Source organism: Prosopis cineraria, unplaced genomic scaffold (genome assembly GCF_029017545.1).
Source record: "Prosopis cineraria cultivar Desert tree isolate PC_DT_omini unplaced genomic scaffold, ASM2901754v1 PC13, whole genome shotgun sequence".
NCBI classification, from domain to species: Eukaryota; Viridiplantae; Streptophyta; class Magnoliopsida; order Fabales; family Fabaceae; genus Prosopis; species Prosopis cineraria.
The window spans coordinates 21,124,071-21,142,119 of NW_026555344.1; the positions used below are offsets into that span (position 1 = coordinate 21,124,071).

The window sequence follows — 18,049 nt, forward strand, 5'->3', positions numbered from 1 at the left end:
GAGTATTGGAGCAATCATGCTAATAACGTGCTAAAATAGTGATTGAGAGGAGAAGAGAAGAGAGAAACCTAGAAGGGAGAGAATGATTAGAAAATTGAGTGCTTTAATTTTTTATTTGTGTATGTAGAATACAATAGAGGTGCATTCTATTTATAGATATAGATATATCAATTAAATTAAATAAAATAACAAAATACAAATAACCAAAAGATATTGGAGAAACTGAAAAATATTAGAAAATATAAAAGAAATGAATAGATTATATAGACATCCATAAAATCTTCTAATATTCATGACATTAATTGATAAATTATCAAAAAGTTTATAAAGTAAATCATATCGGAACAGATGTCTCTTAACAGAGATGGATCCTATGAGAGCCACATCCTCTTTACTTCCTTGTTTTAATAAGATTCTTCTCTAAACAAAATAATTTCCCTAGCTACCTTTTGAAATTCAATTTGCCAATAAATACAATTCAATTCAATTTGAGATTTATTTTGAATTAAATGATTGCATTTTTCTAGTTAATCTTTCTGAATAACACCACTATCTCTAAAATCGCTATAGCAAAACAATTAAATGACTTATTTATCCTAGCTAAAAAATCATATTGTTATTCCGACTCATAATTTATTCAATAAATTAAATGAGAGAAATAGAAACATAATAAGACTTAAGTAGACTCGTAACTCTAAACTGTTAGTCATGCATTCCATGACTTCCAACATCTAAAGTGTCCTGTCCATTGATAGTTAGCTGTCAAATTACCACCCTTTTCTGATATCTTCTTGAATCGCTTCCAATCACGGAGAACTATCGTGAGATCGGCCACCTTCGCGGCGATACTCCGGCAACAATTGGCATGGACGGTTGTGACAACCCTAAGGTCTTTACTATCCTCACAAAACCCACTAAAATAAAGGGTGTCCAAGAATCTTACTCTTAGCCCTAGTTCTCCAAATATCCCATCATGTGCTATGAGATCTAATAGAACATCTTGTTCCTTTTGTCCGGTGGAATTGTCCTTCTTCGAGTACCATGTTTCAAACAAGGAAATGGTCTTGTTGTTTGATCGAATGAAGTAAAATCCAGTGTTGATTAAGTGTCTTTCTGACCATGGATTTCTTAAATACTTGTCTGTGCTGATTTGAAAATCTTCACTCTTGTTCTTGCTTAATCTTGTAAAGGGGTTTCTTAGCCACATTATATCTGTATCCTGTACATTAAAAAAACAAGGATTATATTACATAATTTCTTATTTATTTGTGATTAAAAATTTTAATAATTAATATATAGTAGATATACTTTTTTAGAAAAAACAATACAATGCGCAGTTACAAGAACTAGATATTTATAATGTTTTACTTACCATCTTAATAACAACAAATATAAAAAAAATGTTTATATATATATAATTTTATTTGAAAAAATTGTCATAATAATGGAATGTAACTTGTTTTTAACTAGATGTGTCTTTTCTTATATTGTAAGGATTATGAGGTGAATTGCATTGTTTATGACTTATAAACAATGCATTGTGTTATAAATTTCATATTTCATATTGATTTATGTAGTTATTTGACTTTGACTAACAAGAAGAAGCCTTTATCCCACTAGGTAGGGTCGGCTATATAGATTGCAAGACGCCATTGTGTTTTATCATTTACCAAGCTTTTAGAAATATTATTAATTAAGAGATTACATTCAACAACTTCTAAGAGTGTCCTTTTAAGCCTTCATCTACCCCTCTTAACAGGCCTTAAAGTTATATGTTTCACTTTTCTCATTGGTGCCTCCCACAGTCTTCTTTATGCATGTTCAAACCATCTCAAATGATTTTCTATTATTTTTTCCTCAATAGTGTACTACCCCTACTTTTTCTCAAACGTGCTCATTTTGAATTTTATCTTTACATGTATGTCCACACATCCATTGTAACATTCTCATCTTCTGCTACTCTAACTTTATGCCCTTGCTATCCCGTTAGAGCCTAGCATTCACTATCATATAACATAGCCGGCTAGATAGCAGTACGATAAAACTTTCCTTTAAGTTTATTAGGCACCTTATGGTTGTAAATAACTCCTTTAGCTTTTCTCTAATTAAACCACCCAGCTTAAATCCTATGTAAAATATCCCCACTGATTTCACCATTATTTTGAATAATGGCTCCCAAATAGCTAAACCTTTTCACTTGAGGTATAATTTAATCTTCTAGTTTTACTTCCAAATTACTGTCACCTAGTCTCTTATCAAATTTACAATATAAATATTCCGTCTTACTTCTACTCAGATGGAAATCTTTCAACTCCAATGTCCTCTTCCATAACTCAAGTTTACAATTAATCTCTTCTCTTATCTCTGCTATAAGAACTATATCATTCGTGAAGAGCATATATTTGAAAATTTCCCTTTGAATATATTCTGCCAAAACATTTAAAACCAAGTTAAACAGATAAGGACTTAAAGATGATCCCTGATATAGTTCAATCTTTATAGAAAAGTCCTTTGTTTGACCACCAGACGTTCTTAAACTAGTTTTTACCCTCTCATACATATCTTGTATAATTTTAATATAAGCAATCCCTAATCCCTTCTTTTATAAGGCTTTCTAAAGCACTTCTCCTGGTATATGGTCATAAGTTTTTTTCAAATTAATAAAAATCATGTATAAATCTTTATCTTTGTAACGATATTTTTCCATTAATCCCTTTAGTAGATAGATCACTTCTATAGTCGATCTACCTAGCATAAAACCAAACTGATTCTTAGAAATACATGTCTTTAATCTCAACATATGTTCAATTACTTTCTTCCACAATTTTATTGTGTGGCTCATGAGTTTAAGCCCTCTATAGTTAGTACAATTCTGAATATCCCCTTTATTTTTATAAATAGGAATTAATGTACTTCTCCTCCAGTTGTCAGGCATTTTCTTGGACCATAAAATCACATTAAATAACTTAGTTAACCATCTCACCCCTACTTCTCTTAAACATTTTCACACTTTAATAGATATACAATTAGGTTCGTTAGCTCTACTATTTGTCATTTTCTTAAGGCCCTGTTTGGTTGGGGGGAGGGAGGGGAGGGAAGGGCTCCTCTTCCCTCCCCTTATTTGGTTAGGAGGAGGGGAGTCCCTCCCCTCCCCTCCCCTCCTTTGGTTAGGAGGAGGGGAGGGGAAATTTTTAAAATTTCCCTCCCCTCCCCTCCAAATTGGGGGGGAGCTCCCCTCCCCTCCCCTTCCCCTCCTCCCCCTCCCCCTCCCCCTCCCCCTCCCCCTCCCTTCCCCCTCTCCCCTCACCTCCCTCCCCCCCCCCTTCCCTCCCTTCGAACCAAACAGACCTAAGAGCTTTCTTTACCTCTTTATCACATAATATTCGATAAAATGACAAATTTTGTTCTCTTTCATGAGTTACTAAATCCTCCAAGTTACTAGATGAACCCTTTCTATCATTGAAAAATTTAGAAAAATAAGTCTTCCATCTGTTTCTAATTTCATCATCTGTAACTAAAATTCTTCCCTCTTCATCCTTTATACACCTTACATGATCTAGATCTCTTGATTTTCTTTTCCTACTCTTAGCAATCTCATAAATGTTTCGTTCTCCTTCCTTTGTCTCAAGGCTCTTATAAAATTTTTTAAAAGCTTTAGAACGAGCTTTACTCACAACTCTCTTAGTTTCCTTCTTAGTCATACGATACCTTTTCCAATTTTTCTCATTGTTACACAAATCTATGGCTTTAAAACAATTCTTTTTATGTTTGATTTTGTCCTGTACACTATTATTCCACCAGCAAGATTCCTTATCTCTCAGACCAAAACCTTTTGATTCTCTCAAAACTACTTTTGTAACCTCCCTTATTTTTTTAGCTATATCCTCCCACAAGATGTTAACACTTCATTGAGATTTCTAAATTCCTTTGTCTAAAAGATTCTGCTTGAAAATATCTTGCTTCTCACCTTTTAGTTGCCACCACCTAATCCTTGGTACTACTACTTATCAACATTTTTGAGTTTTACTCATAATACACACATCAAGGACAAGGACCTTTTGTTGTGTTGTTATAGCATCCTCGAGAATCACCTCGTAATTTTTATAGAGTCTTCTATTCATGTTTTTAACCAAAAGAAAATTAATATGTGACCTTAAGGCTTCACTTTTGTAAGTGATGATATGCTCATCTCTCTTCTTGAAACAAGTGTTGGCAATTTTAAATTATATGCCAACAAGAAATGAAGAAGAGTTTGTCCTTTATTGTTTAGCTCTCCAAAACCAAAACCACCGTGCACCCTCTCATATTGACCAGCTTCCCTCCCAACATGCCCATTAAAGTCTCCTCCAATAAAAATCTTTTCACTTTGTGGTATGTGTTGAATCAATCCTTCTAAGTCTTCCTAAAATAATTCCTTAAGATTGGTTTCTATCCCGACTTGAGGCGCATAAGCACTAACAATATTAACAATCTCATGTCCAACTATCATTTTTAAGAAAATAATTATGTCTCCAATTCTGCTAACTTCTACAACGTTCTTCTTCCACTCCTTATCAATAATGATGCCTACTCCATTGTGTGTACTTACTTTTCTTGTATACCAAAGTTTGAAACCTTAAATATCCTTAGCTTCTTCTCCACACCATTTTGTTTCTTGCAAGTATAGGATATTGATTTTTCTTTGAATCATAACCCTTACAACCTTTATAGATTTATAATTTAATGTCCCAACATTCCAAGTATTAAATATAATTTTGCTCTCATGGACTAACTTCTTTAGCCGTGCACTTTCAAAATGACGCAATAGCCCTTACTCATTTAACACTACATCTAGGCACCGATGTAGTGGCTCTAATTTACTTATCACTGCACTCGAGCCATGTAGTGCGTTACTTACAACGACCTAACATTAGTATTATAATGTCTATTGTCCATGTTCATGATAGATTCAACAAAGTTTTACGTTGGTTGTTGATGGCCTACCACAATCTTCCTCCTTTACCCAAGCTTGGGACTGGTTATAAATATAAGCGGAGTTGACTTTAACTTAAAAAGTGATGGAACCTATAGTAAAGATAATATGCCGTTAATGACAACGAAGCTTGAGGATGGTAATCATAAGCATGGTGGCATGAAAAGAGCCCAAGACAAGGAGCAAGGAGCCCAATACTTCCAATCCAACATGCCTAAAGACCCTTTACAACATATTGGAGGTCTAATAATAAGAGCCCAAACTAAAGCCATGAAGCAAGCCTTATTTAGTCTTGTGTAAGAAATCCAAGAGCTTGAAGAGCATTAAGGCACTCCTCTTAAGCCTAAATGAGAGCATCTATATGTATATAATGTGATTAAGATCTAAATCTATGAAAAGTCAGGCCCAAGAGATGCAAACCTTAGCCCAATGCAAGGAAGACTACAAGTTGAGCCTTTTACAAGCAAGGAGGCATGAAACCCTAGTGAAGAAGTCAAGGGTGATGTGATTCTAAATCCTTTATGATCCCTTGATTGTCTCCTAAATTGTTTCCTATGTTAATGGTCTTTTGATTGGACTCTTTTTCTTAAGGAGCAAGATTAGTCTTAGTTTTTTATTTTGAGTCTAGTTAAAGATTAGGATTAATTATATTATTAATTTCTAAAGTTTTGTAATTCCATAATTCGAAGATCATATCTCCTAAATTATATGGCTAAATATTTTCTCATTATTTAATATTATTTCTCCTTTAGTATTAGGAAATTAGGGTTTAAATTTTAGGAAATAGTCTTCTCTATAAGCCTATATAAATTAGGCATGCTCCCTTTTGTAAACAAAAGAGAAGTTGAATGAAATTATTCATTTTAAAATTTATAACTCTTGTAAGCCTTAGTGCTTTATGGTGTCATCCCGTGTGAGAAACAGATGTGATTAAGAGCATAATTAACTCTTATAGTATCTTTGAAGGTTGAGGCTCCTAGAAGTAAGTGCTCTAGAAGATCTTATCCTTAATTATTATCACATTGTTTATTTCCTTTCTTTCTTTATTTTCATCACAAATTTTGTCCTTTTCTTTTTGTTCTTGTATTTTTGTTGTGTTTTAGGGTTTTGTCTCTGAACTAGCATGATTCTACTTCTGCGTCCCCTATCAGAAAGTTTAATAATTTTTATTTGGATATGTTGGAATTTATAGATCCACCTTTGATGGGAATCGGATCATTATGCCGAAGAAATTAGTGGATTTGACAATTTTTTGAAATAATAAGAGTTGATTGAAATTAGAAATTAATAATGGATTAATTTCTGATTGAATTCCAAAATATGAAATTATTCCTCCACAATTATATATGGTAATTATTTCAATCAATTATTCCCTCTTTTATAAGATGAATTAATATTGATTTTTCCTTTTTTGTAATAGCCTTCCCTCACTATAAATAGAAGAGGGTGGTTGAAGGAAAAACTTACTCAAAGTGAACAGTTCTCTCTTAATGTTCGTTTTTCATCTTCCTCTCTTTCTTTCTTGGGTTAAGGCTAAAAAATATCCTTGAAGTGCACATGAAGGGTCACAAATGACCTTAAATTCAACTATAAATCATTTATATCTTTCAACTTTAAAAAATCATTGCTTCATTACCCTAAGGTTGATTGACCATTATGTGGGTCCCACATATGAATTTTTTAATGTTTTTATTATAAAATATTGCTTGTGAGCCCCACATTATGTTTTTTAAAATTTCTCCTACTCTCTCCTCTCTCCCTCTCTCTCTTCCTAGCCTGTTGGTTTTGCTTCTTTCATGCAGCAGGATGTCATCAGTATATACTTCTCTCTATACTGTCTTTCTCATCCCATTCCCCAATGGCCCTCTACCCATACATCTCTCTCAAAGCAATTCTAGTTTTATATATAGAAACATCAAGGTTTGATACTTAGTTCATCTTCTTTCAATCTTCTTCATTATATTTATCATTGCTTGTCCTTCTTGCATTCATTCATTCATTCTCATTTACTCGTTAAATTTTTGGAATCTCTGAGGTAATGTTTTGAGACTCTGAAGAAAAATATGAATTCTTATACAGGCATCTAATTAATTAAACATGTGTTGTGTGTGTATATATAACAAGCACATATACATGTGTTTATGTGCCTGGCTCCTAGTATGAAATAAATGCAAACTTGCTCTATTTTGTGATTGTGAAACAAAGCATGGTTTGCTAATAGAGATGTAAAGAAGGAGGAGGACGATGAAAAATAAATGAAAAGAGGATGATAAAGAAGAGGAGACATGGTTGGAGGGAGAGGGAGAGGCGGGGGAGAGAAGGAGTATTTGTTTAGCAAGGTTAAATGTCCATGGTGAAACCTGCATAATGATAACACCATTCCCTCAATCTGTAATTTATTCAAGATGAAGCCGTATCTACAAGTTAGCACATATAGCATGAAGAAGCTGCTCAATGGTGGTATGTATGGAGCCCTAGGTTTATGGTGGCTCTCAAATACATCACCCTCCTGATCTTCTTTATCTTCTCTTTCTTCTGCCATAGTCTCTCTCCATTAGGTTCATCAACTAGCTGAACATCATCATCAACGTACTCTCTCTCAACTTCATGCTTCTCTCTCTTGCTAAAGATGCTTCACCTTAACTACTGTCTCTCTTACTTGATTAAACCAAGGTAGATGAACTAGAGGGAGACAGTGATTCACTTCTCTCTCTTGTATAATCAAACTCATGACTTGCAACAAAGTAAAGCCAACATGCTCGTATTAGCAAGCCACGAGTTCAATGAGACAGACGGAGAGGGAGATGAATGAGAGATAGATGGAGAGGGAGATCAATGAAAGATGGAGAGGGAGAAAGATGTTTTCATATTATAAATAATATAAAAAAGATAGTGGGACCCACTAAATAATATTTTATAAAAAATATTAAAAAATTTAAATGTGGGACCCACATAACATAAATAGTGTACAATTTAACATCAGGAGCACAACCATTAAATTTTCATAGGGTTAAGGGACAAAATTTACCCCAAGTTGAGTTTAAAATTATTTATGACCTTTCGTGTATAGTTCAAAGATGAAATTGACCCTTAACCCTTCTTTCTTTGGTGTATATGCACCTTAGTTTAGACTCAAGTAATCTAATCTCACGTGACTAATCAAGTAGACTCTGCTATGCCTAAATCTTTTAAAACTTTGACCCGAGGACTCTATTATTCTGGTATATTATTTATGTCTAATATTCCTTTAGGATATTTTATATTTTAAATAATATTGAAATAAAAATGATTAATTTTATACTATGAATTTAAAAAATAGTTAAAATGTTCATTGTTTTACAGAAGATTCTACGACTCAGTTACCTAAAAATAATAAAAAATTCTCAGCAATGATGTCCAATAAAACTCAAGTTGTGTTTGAATTTTAGTTGAGTATAATTAATTCTAAAAAATTGATTAATATAATTAATTATGAAAATTGTAATTGAAAAGCTAATATTACTCAACATCATCTAAAACTCAATTAACATCGAAATAATCAATTGTGGGTGAAATGGAGCATTTGGGTATTTTTAACCCAAATCATGATTTTCTTCGCAATAATCAATTTAAATGGGTGTTTCCAAACAGGTAGGTTTTCAAACTCCACTAGATCTTCTTCCTGGACAAAGGGAGGATTAGTGAAAATCTGTTTTGTCTTCGTTGTTTGATTACATTACAAGTGTTGTTTCGTTTTCCCATTGAATTGTTAGTTCGTTTTCTGCGTTCTTGTATTGTATCTGTTAATGAATAATAATACTTAAAAAAAAAAAAGGCTCCTAGACTATAAATCTAAGAATAACTAAAACTCTAAAAACATTTTTTCACACTAGATCTTCATTCAACTTTTAAAAATTAAAAAAAAATATATCCCCTATCATTAATAAAAGTTAATTTTATCATTAATTAAAAAAATGATAGAAAAATATTTCAAAAAATATTTTAAAAAAATGATTAATAAAAGAAAAAATTAATCTTTTAATCCTTCAACTTTTAACTTACTTGTAACTCAGTCCCTTAATTATAACTCGCTACAACTCAGCCTCTCAAGTATAACTCGTTGCGACTCAGTCCCTCAACTTTTGATTTACTTATAATTCAGTTTTATTTTTTAATTTTTTTAAAAAATTTTCTTATCAAATAAGAGGAATAAAAAATGCTCATATATTATTCTAAAATATCCTCCTCTTGTTATTTGATGTGAGATCTAAGCTAACATGAAAAAATAGAATTAAAAAAAGTTGAGGGGTTAAAGTATTAGTGATTTAAAAGTTAAGGGACTGAGTTATAGGCGAGTTATAGTTGAAAATTGAGTCACAACGAGTCATAATTGAAGGATAGAGTTACAAGTAAATTAAAAGTTGGAGGACTAAAAAATTAATTTTTCTTTAATAAAATTTTCTTAGTTGTTTCTGCCTTTTTTGTTGTTGCTGTTTGTAATTTTTTGATGGTTTACTATCTTTTTTATTTTTTCTATAATTTTTATATCATTTTCTGTTAATTTTTAATTAATTAATAATTAAAATTAATTTTTATCAATAATAGAAATTAAATTGTACTATTTTTAAATATTAAAAGAAAATATTACACAAAAAAAATTTAATATTTTAAATATTTTTGGATTTATAGTTTAAAAGTGGCAGGTTAACCCTAAAAACTAATGTTGGAGAAGTCGTGTATTATGCGTAAGAGATTTATAAATATAAAAGACAAATGAAATTATCATAATCGCCGTCGGCATGAATAAACTTTTTGGTTGTCTGTTTCACTTTCACGTGAGTTTGAAATAATTAACCAGATCACAAAAATACAATAAATGGTTTGATTTGCAATTTTAATATAAATAATGCATTATGTTGCCCACCTGCGATTATTGTGGAAAATGGCAACTCAAGTTTTTTTTTTTTTTAAACGTTGTGATTGCAAATAATTGAGGTACTTTTGGGAGGGGGATCAAGAATAAGGGTTGGACATGACTAATCACTCATTTAAACATATTTTAATAAGGATTCAATTTTTTTTAACTGAAATAAGGATTCAAATTTAAAAAATAGAATATTTTAAGGAAATTAAGTTTTGAAACCCAATCCTGTTAAAGCTCTGAAAAAAGGTTAAGACGGCCCATTTTTACCCTTAAAAAAAATTCTCATGGTATCAAAAAAAATATCAATTTTAAATTAAATTTAAATTATAAAATATATATTTATACTTTAAAATTAAATTTTTATTATTTATTTTTAATTTTTAAACATTGTAATTTATATGTTAAAAAAATATGAAACATTGTAATTAAAATTTTTAATTATTGGAAATTCAAAAATAATAAAAACATGCTTACAAGTCCAGTCCTAAATCCTTCAAATAAAAATCAGATTTTGGAAAATGATTGATGTGTGGTACCTGGCTTATGGCTTAAGCCCATATGGGCCGCTATAATCCCTAGCAAACAGCACTGGAAACAAATAACAGTTTACCTATCGTATTCTCACTGCCTAATAAAATTTATGACTTTTTGCCGCAATGAATATTTCATATTTATGAATCATTGTTGACTTCTTGTGCTCCGGGAGAAAATAAAATAAAAATAAGTTTATATCTCATAAAAAGAAATTTTGCATATATAACCTATATTATAAGATCAAACTAAATAAATAGTATAATATTTATTATATTTTATATTATGACTGATTTATTTATATTTATTAATGATATATCATTTTATATCAATAATAAATTTCTTGTAAATTTTTATTGATAAACACATTATATATTAATAATAAATATCTTGCATATCAATATAAACTGGATAAGCTTTTAAATTTTTAAAAATTTAGTCTATATTTTTTGGGTATAAGATCTTTTTTTACCAATGGGTCAATTTATCCTTGTAAAAATAAATTTTTTTAAAGGATTTATAAACTTAAAGATAAAAATAATAGCACTCTTTGATATTGATTAATTTGATGGAGAATGACAATTAAGTACTTCCTAAAAAGGTTAATATTAAATCAAATTTTTTAAAGATTTTCAATGCTAAAACATATTTTTTTAAAATTACGTTATGATAAAATCCTGATTTAACTTTAATTTTTTTATAAAATCTTCAGTTATCATTCTCCTTAGTTTAATGCTATTCAAAATCAAAGTTTTACACACCTCACTGAAAATGAATAGTCCACACCGCTACACGAATGTCATACATAAGTCGCAACTTCCACTATGGTGTTCTGTTAAATACCCCATCCGCTTCAACAAATGCATTAAATATGTAAAAATATGACATACTTTATTAAATTTTCCCTTCAATTAATACCCATAAATTTATAATAGCAAATACCTTCTCCATTAAAAAATATAAAATATTTCTAACTGAATTACATTCTTAATAAGTTAGTTAATTATTTTTAAAAATTTATTTTTATTTAATTGAGTGTTTTGCTTAAAAATAAAGAGTTATTAATTTATAAAGGACATTTTTTAAAAAAATAATTATTAATTTCATATTGAAAAAATAAACTTTTTTATATTTTTCAATTGATGGAGCAATAAATTATTGCAAAGGTAAAATAGGAAAAGTGTTATTCAATTATGGTTTTGAATTTTTTTAAAAAACTTATAATGTGAAACAATTTTTTTCTGAAAATACAAAAATAATTAAATAGAAGAATTATGTATAAAGAAACATATATACTCCTCTACTCCTATTTATAGGGTAGAGATATAAGAAAAAATTTGATCCTATATATAAGCATTTGCCAATTTTCAATGCTCATTTTTACACTTTTATCCTTATTAAATGCTTTGAATAAAAATACAAGTAATAAAATTTAAAAATATTTATAAGGAGTAAAAGTGAAAATTTTCTAAATTTTAAGAAAAAGTTAATGAGGTTTAATATTTTTCTTAATTGTATTGAAACATGCTAAAAGTGATTTATAAATAAAATCAGAAAGAATAATTTTTAAAATCTCTTTCTTCATTTGATTTAAGTTCACAAACACCCACAGAAGTCCATAATTAAATGCTAATAAGTCGCTCCTCTAACTAATTGCTTGCATGCCCTATCATATTTTTTTGCAATTAAATTCTCTAGTTGAATCCCTTGAACTAATTTGATGATTGGCTGTCCTAAACATAAATATGAAACATCTTTAGGCCACAACATAAATATTTAGGGTTGAAGTTCATTCCCTCATAAATTTTTTTAGGAGTATTGGATACCTACTATTGACAATTAGAGAATTTTTTCTCCTAAATCATTTTTTTTAGCAAAAAAAGCCTTCCATAAATGATACATTAAGTCTGTCATTTTCTGCTGTTGCATTTTTGTGGAGCCCGCGCGTTATGATAAGTAGGACCCTGACCCTTTATTAACCATGTTATTTAGTACTAATTAATTTACTCTTAAACTCTCTCTCCTTTGATGCACTGACAACAGAAAACAACAAGCTTAAAAGTCACTCACGAAACGGTGTTTTTTTTCTCTCCAAAAAAATTGTTTAGAAAGAAAAATTTTTCAATTAAAGGTGGCATAGTGTTCCTCGAAAAAGTTACGAGAAAAAATAAATGAAATTTAATCCAACGTACCGTGAAAACGAAGCCATAGCCTCGTTTGAGGACTTGTAAGAGGAAAAGCGTTCGAGTCCACATCATTTCGATGAAGTCGCTCGACATGTACAGTTTCTCGCTCTCTGAATCTCCACCGTCCGTTTCTAATCTGAAGCAGATCAGCCGTCGAAACTGACACCTCTCGTACGCCGTCTGATCAATCGCCACGAACAGAACATGATCGACCAAAGGTCTTGTCCCTTCTCCGACCCAAAAGCTTTCGAGAAACAGGTCAAGCATGGAGGTGTTTTCCTGATCTGCCTCTGCATAGGCCTTGTTTATCACTGTTATTATCACTGTCTTCTCCTTCTTCCCCAACGATGCTCGTGCTAGAGCTGCATCAAGCCCATCTCCACCACCCGCTACATCTATGGCGGCCTGCATAGATTCACACAATCACACGAATGTATATTACTCCCCCTTTTTAAATTATAGAACATTTTTAAAAAAATTTAATATTTTAAAACATAAAATATTTTTAAAATATTAAAGTTTAAATTTAAAATTATTAATTAAAAAATATTTTAAAAAATTTATATTAAATAAAAATTATTAAATATATTTAATGAGATTTATTAATATATTAAATTTAATTTAAAAATATTTAATAATTTAACACGAGTACTTCACTGACTTTGAAAAACGTAAAACAAACCTCTTTGACTAACTTATTCGGAATTACAGTAACTCTTTTTCCTCGTATATGAATATATTAATAATACACACATATACATATATAGTTGATTATTAAGAAGAAAACTGATCTAACAAATTAAAAGAACCAGTTGAAAGCAGTTGACGTTGTGGGCTAGTTAATACTCAAACAGTCTATCTAGTTTAAAACTTAAACAATGAATTGATTGTTTGAAAATCAGTAGTGGATTCATCCAAACCAAGGAAGAGAGAACTTTGATGTCGGATGAGTGTGTGTCTACATACATACATATATACATACATATATGAAGCTCATTTGGGGTTCATCAATGAAAGTGGACGATATAAATAACAGAAATATTGCATCAAGTTGCATCATTTGATAACTAGATGACACGTTGCAATTATGCTGGAACAACACATGACAGAGAATTTGAGATAGTATATGATATGAAGCTGATCTGGAGTTCATGAAAATTCTAATGACAACAGAAACAATAATTATTGTTGTTTATTATCTCATCTGGGCTTTATCTGCTTGCAGTACTAAGGTATGAAGAAATCTGCTAAAAGACTGAAATTAGAGCAAAATAAAATTCAAGGACGATATGGACTTACTGATGAGTTGGGAATTAGGTTCCAAGAAGAAGAAGGGGGATGGTGGTGGTGCTGGTGGTGGAGGGAAAGCAAAGGGTGAGAGAAAGGGAAAGAGAGAAGAAAGAGAAAAGCAGAAGCCACCAGAAGAGAGGAGAAAACTAAGTTAGTGATGGGAGTTTGATTGCGATATTGATCCATATTATGGCTGATCAATATGATTGGCTAGCTAGAATGTAGATGAGTTCAGAATTAGGGAACTGAAGAGATTAGAGAATAAGGATGTGACTTGGGGTGAAGACGGCGATGCAATCCAGTCAGGAGGCCGAGAGGGTCAAAGGTGGGGTGAGAGGTGGACACAGGAGGACTTAAATAGACCAGATGACAAGATACATGCGTCAGTGAGTAAGTAGACTAGAGAGTGTGTGTGAATAATATAGAATAAAAGGCTAGTTTGATTTACGTTCTTAACAGCTAGTTTTCTTTTTTCTTTTTGAAAAAAATAAAATTAAAAAACTTAATTTGAATAAGTATTCTAAATTTAATTATTTTTTAAATTATTTTTTCTTTTTTTGTAAAACAAAAAATGGAAACAATTTAATGTTGTTCTTGTTTATATATATATACATTTTTTTAGGAAACATATACTATATTTAATTATTAAAAATTATAGTCAACTTCATCAATTATTATCAAGATTTTTAAATTCTTGAGTTAACTTTTTAAATTTATCATTTTTATATTTGTATCTTATAGAATCATGTTAACTCACTTATAAATTTGGATTAAATAAAATTTTATGAGTTAACTCTTCGAGTTTATTGTTTTTACATTTTTAATTTATAAAATAATGTCAACTTACTTATAAACTCATACTAGATGCAATCAATTAAACTTGCTAAACTTGTTAGTTTTTAATTGAGTTGAGAAAATTAGATATATGTTGTGTAGAATTCATTTCATAGAATCAATGGACACAGTTAAAGAAAAAAAAAACTGAAAAAGAAAAAATAAATGTTAATAAAAAAGAAAACAACAAAAATAAGTTTTCCTTTTTTAAAATTTTTATGTTGAGTATAATAATCTATCAATATAGGTAAACTTAATTTTAATTATTTATATTTAAAATATATTTAATTCAAATTATGATAATATTTTATATTTTAATTATTTAATCATATATTTTTAATGATTATTTATTAGTAAAAATAAACTCTTATGAGTTTATGATCCAAACCTACAATTTTCATTTATATCCCTATCACAAGTTTACTTGAATCACGAATTTGACAATCTTGGTTACTATATCACAATGCATTAATCATCCGCAGCATTATTATTAATTGATTTTTTTTAACTCTAAAATTAATTTTAAGTTAACATGATCAAACAGAATTTTTTTGTGTTTCATTTTGAAAAATAATTTTAAAAAACTATGTTACAAAATAATTCTTAAAATTAAAAATGAGAATGCAATCAAACAATCAACCCCTAAGAATATATTTCCTCCATTAAAAAATATAAGGTATTTTTTGAGGAGTTAGATGTTAAAAAATGTAAAGTATTTTTAGTCTTTCAAGATGTAATTATTGTCTTTTTTTTTTAGTGTCCCTATTAATAATAATTTTATATTTATTATAAGATATTTAATAGGGATAAATATGAAAAGATAGAGTTAGTTGAAAAATAGATTACTATTTTATTGAATGTAAGATTTAGTTAAAAATGCTTTACATTTTTTAATAGAGGGAGTACTTTTTTGTATTCTAATTATAAGATAAAGTCTTAAAACTCTATTCAATCCTAAATATAACCTAAAAGTGTGATATTTAATTTTTTAACGACCTTAGCCCTCCTTAACCGCAACAAGTTGCTAGTGTGCTTTTAATTTTTATACTGAACTTTATTATAACTATTAATTTCAGTAAAGAATAAAATTAATGAAAGAGCATGTGACTTGTGAAGACCACGATGCAACCATATGGAGAGCGGCTTAATTAAATAGACGACTTGACATTCTAGTTGGATGGTAGATTGGACGGTAGTGAAGTTTTGAATTTTCATGACGTGTCGGTGAAGTCGCCGCACCTATTCCTACTCCGTTTCTTTAATTTACTGCGTTTTGTTACAAAATCCTATTTTATTTTATTTTTTATTTATAGCGTTTTCTTTTTCTTCTCTCGTTACAGCACATTTCTTCGGCTTTATTTTCAAGGTAGATTTTTGAAGCTTTAAATGTGCAATCCATGATTCGGATTACATACTTTAGAAAAGTGTTGTTTCAAATTTAAATCATTTTCATCACTTAGATAGCACCAAGGCATCAATATTAGGATTTTTTTCCATTAGTGTTCGGTCTAAAATCAATGTTTTCGTGCATTAAATCAATCAAGATGCTGATTTATTGAACTATTGTGGTCAAAACTATGCCCACCGATCTCAATTAAAATGACAATATTTAAAGATGTATGAAAAAATAAAAATATTTTAAAACAATATTAAAAGATATTATGAAACTACTCCGTTGGTGCAAATTGTAAGATATTTTTTTTAATTAAAGTTTGGTCCAAAATATAAGATACTTAGCAATTTTAGAAATTATTTTTTTAATCTTACTCTTATATTTATTAACCTAATTTCTTGTATAGCATGAGAATTTATCATCTCTATCCTTCTTACTTTATTTTATTTTGACGTTCCCACATGACATTTCTCATTAAAAAATAAAATATTATTGACATAAATACTCCATTTCTAATTTAATTTATCATTGATGGTTGGGGTTAAGAGTTGAAAGGATAAACTATAGATATAACTAAATTTTAATTATAAGTAAAAGTTACAAACAATTTAAATAGGTGGACGTACTTATTGTCCATTATAAATAACCAAAATTATCAAGTATGTTACATTAATTGTCAAACTCGACCGGCAAAAGCTTTCATCACTGGCGCAAACTAGATTTTTCACGTCACAATTATGGCGTTAATTTCAAAAAGAGCAGTGACAATAAAATATTAAATGGTATTTTCATAAATAGGAGAGAGAAGCAACAAATTATGGTGCTTATTGTTACAATGCAATAGGCACCATAATTGATAGATACAAGTAACGACAAAAAGCATTGAATTACGGCATCTGTTGGTACACCGCAACAGACGCCATAATGAAGCTCCCTTCACCCCAAGCTCGAATGTAATGTCTTCCATACCTTCTCCTTTTAATAAAAAATAAATTAAAAATAAAAAAAAGTAAAAGTAACAAAAAAGTAACGTTTAAAGACTCGGGCCGATCGGGCCGTCACCCGTTAAAAAAAGTGAGCTAAGTCAACCAATTAACCCATATTAGCTATTAACTCGAGTTGAATCGTCTGGAACTGGACAGGTTTTATAAACAAAAAAAAAAAAAAACAGAAACTTGGAATGAGTTTGTTGGGTCACTAGCGGGTCAAAAGGAGGGATAAGATTGGTATTTTCAAAATAAAAAAAAATCCTTATCAGGTTCTCGTATGGACCACCCGGATCCAGTCATTAACGTCCGCAGCCTCGCAGCTCAGACTCAAAAAGAAATTAGCATCTCAGTCTCAGTCTTCTCTTCTCTGTTCTCTCTCTATCTTACATGGTATGTTTTGGTTAGTCATCACCTCCTCAAATCTTAGCCTTCTGGGTTCCGTTTCTGTGGGTCTTCGCCGTTCAACTAGTTAGCTATCTGGGTTCTTTCTTTGTCTTCTTCACCGTTTCTCTAAGTCTCTTCTCTATTCTCTCTTTGTCTTGCGTCTCGCCTTCCCAGCCATTTGGGTTTTGCTTTCGGCTTCTTGGTTGACTCTTGCCCAGGCGTGCAGCTGTCGGAGACACCAAGACAGTTAGACGACGTCAAGCTCAGCATCCTTCATTCTTCATCTTCTTCATTATTCGCTGATCACACACTCTCTCTCTCAGTCCTGGTGACATTTTCTATCTCCCTCATCTATCTCTCTGCCCAATTTAATCTAATGCCCATGGTTTTGAATAGCAAATTAGCAATGAATGAATGCTGATGGATGAACTTTTTTTTTAATTGCTTGAGCTGTTTATTGCAAGATGAAGGATTGCTGAATGGATGAAGAGGAATTTGTTTTTTATTGTCTAAGAGTTGTTTATTGCAAATAGAGATTTTAGTTTTTTTTTCTAGTGATTATGCCTA

The 18,049-nt window shown here is 30.3% G+C and overlaps 1 protein-coding gene across 1 annotated transcript; it reads right to left on the reverse strand.

Annotated features, from left to right (window-relative positions):
• Positions 1-601: 601 nt before the first annotated feature.
• LOC129290219 (uncharacterized protein At1g28695-like) lies at positions 602-14,181 on the reverse strand. Its single transcript, XM_054926938.1, has 3 exons — positions 13,892-14,181; positions 12,599-12,997; positions 602-1,219 (listed from the first exon to the last, which is right to left on the reverse strand). Exons 1-3 carry the CDS (start codon positions 14,066-14,068, stop codon positions 707-709), a joined length of 1,089 nt encoding a protein of 362 aa, XP_054782913.1. The 5' UTR covers positions 14,069-14,181; the 3' UTR covers positions 602-706.
• Between the last annotated feature and the right edge of the window lie 3,868 nt (positions 14,182-18,049).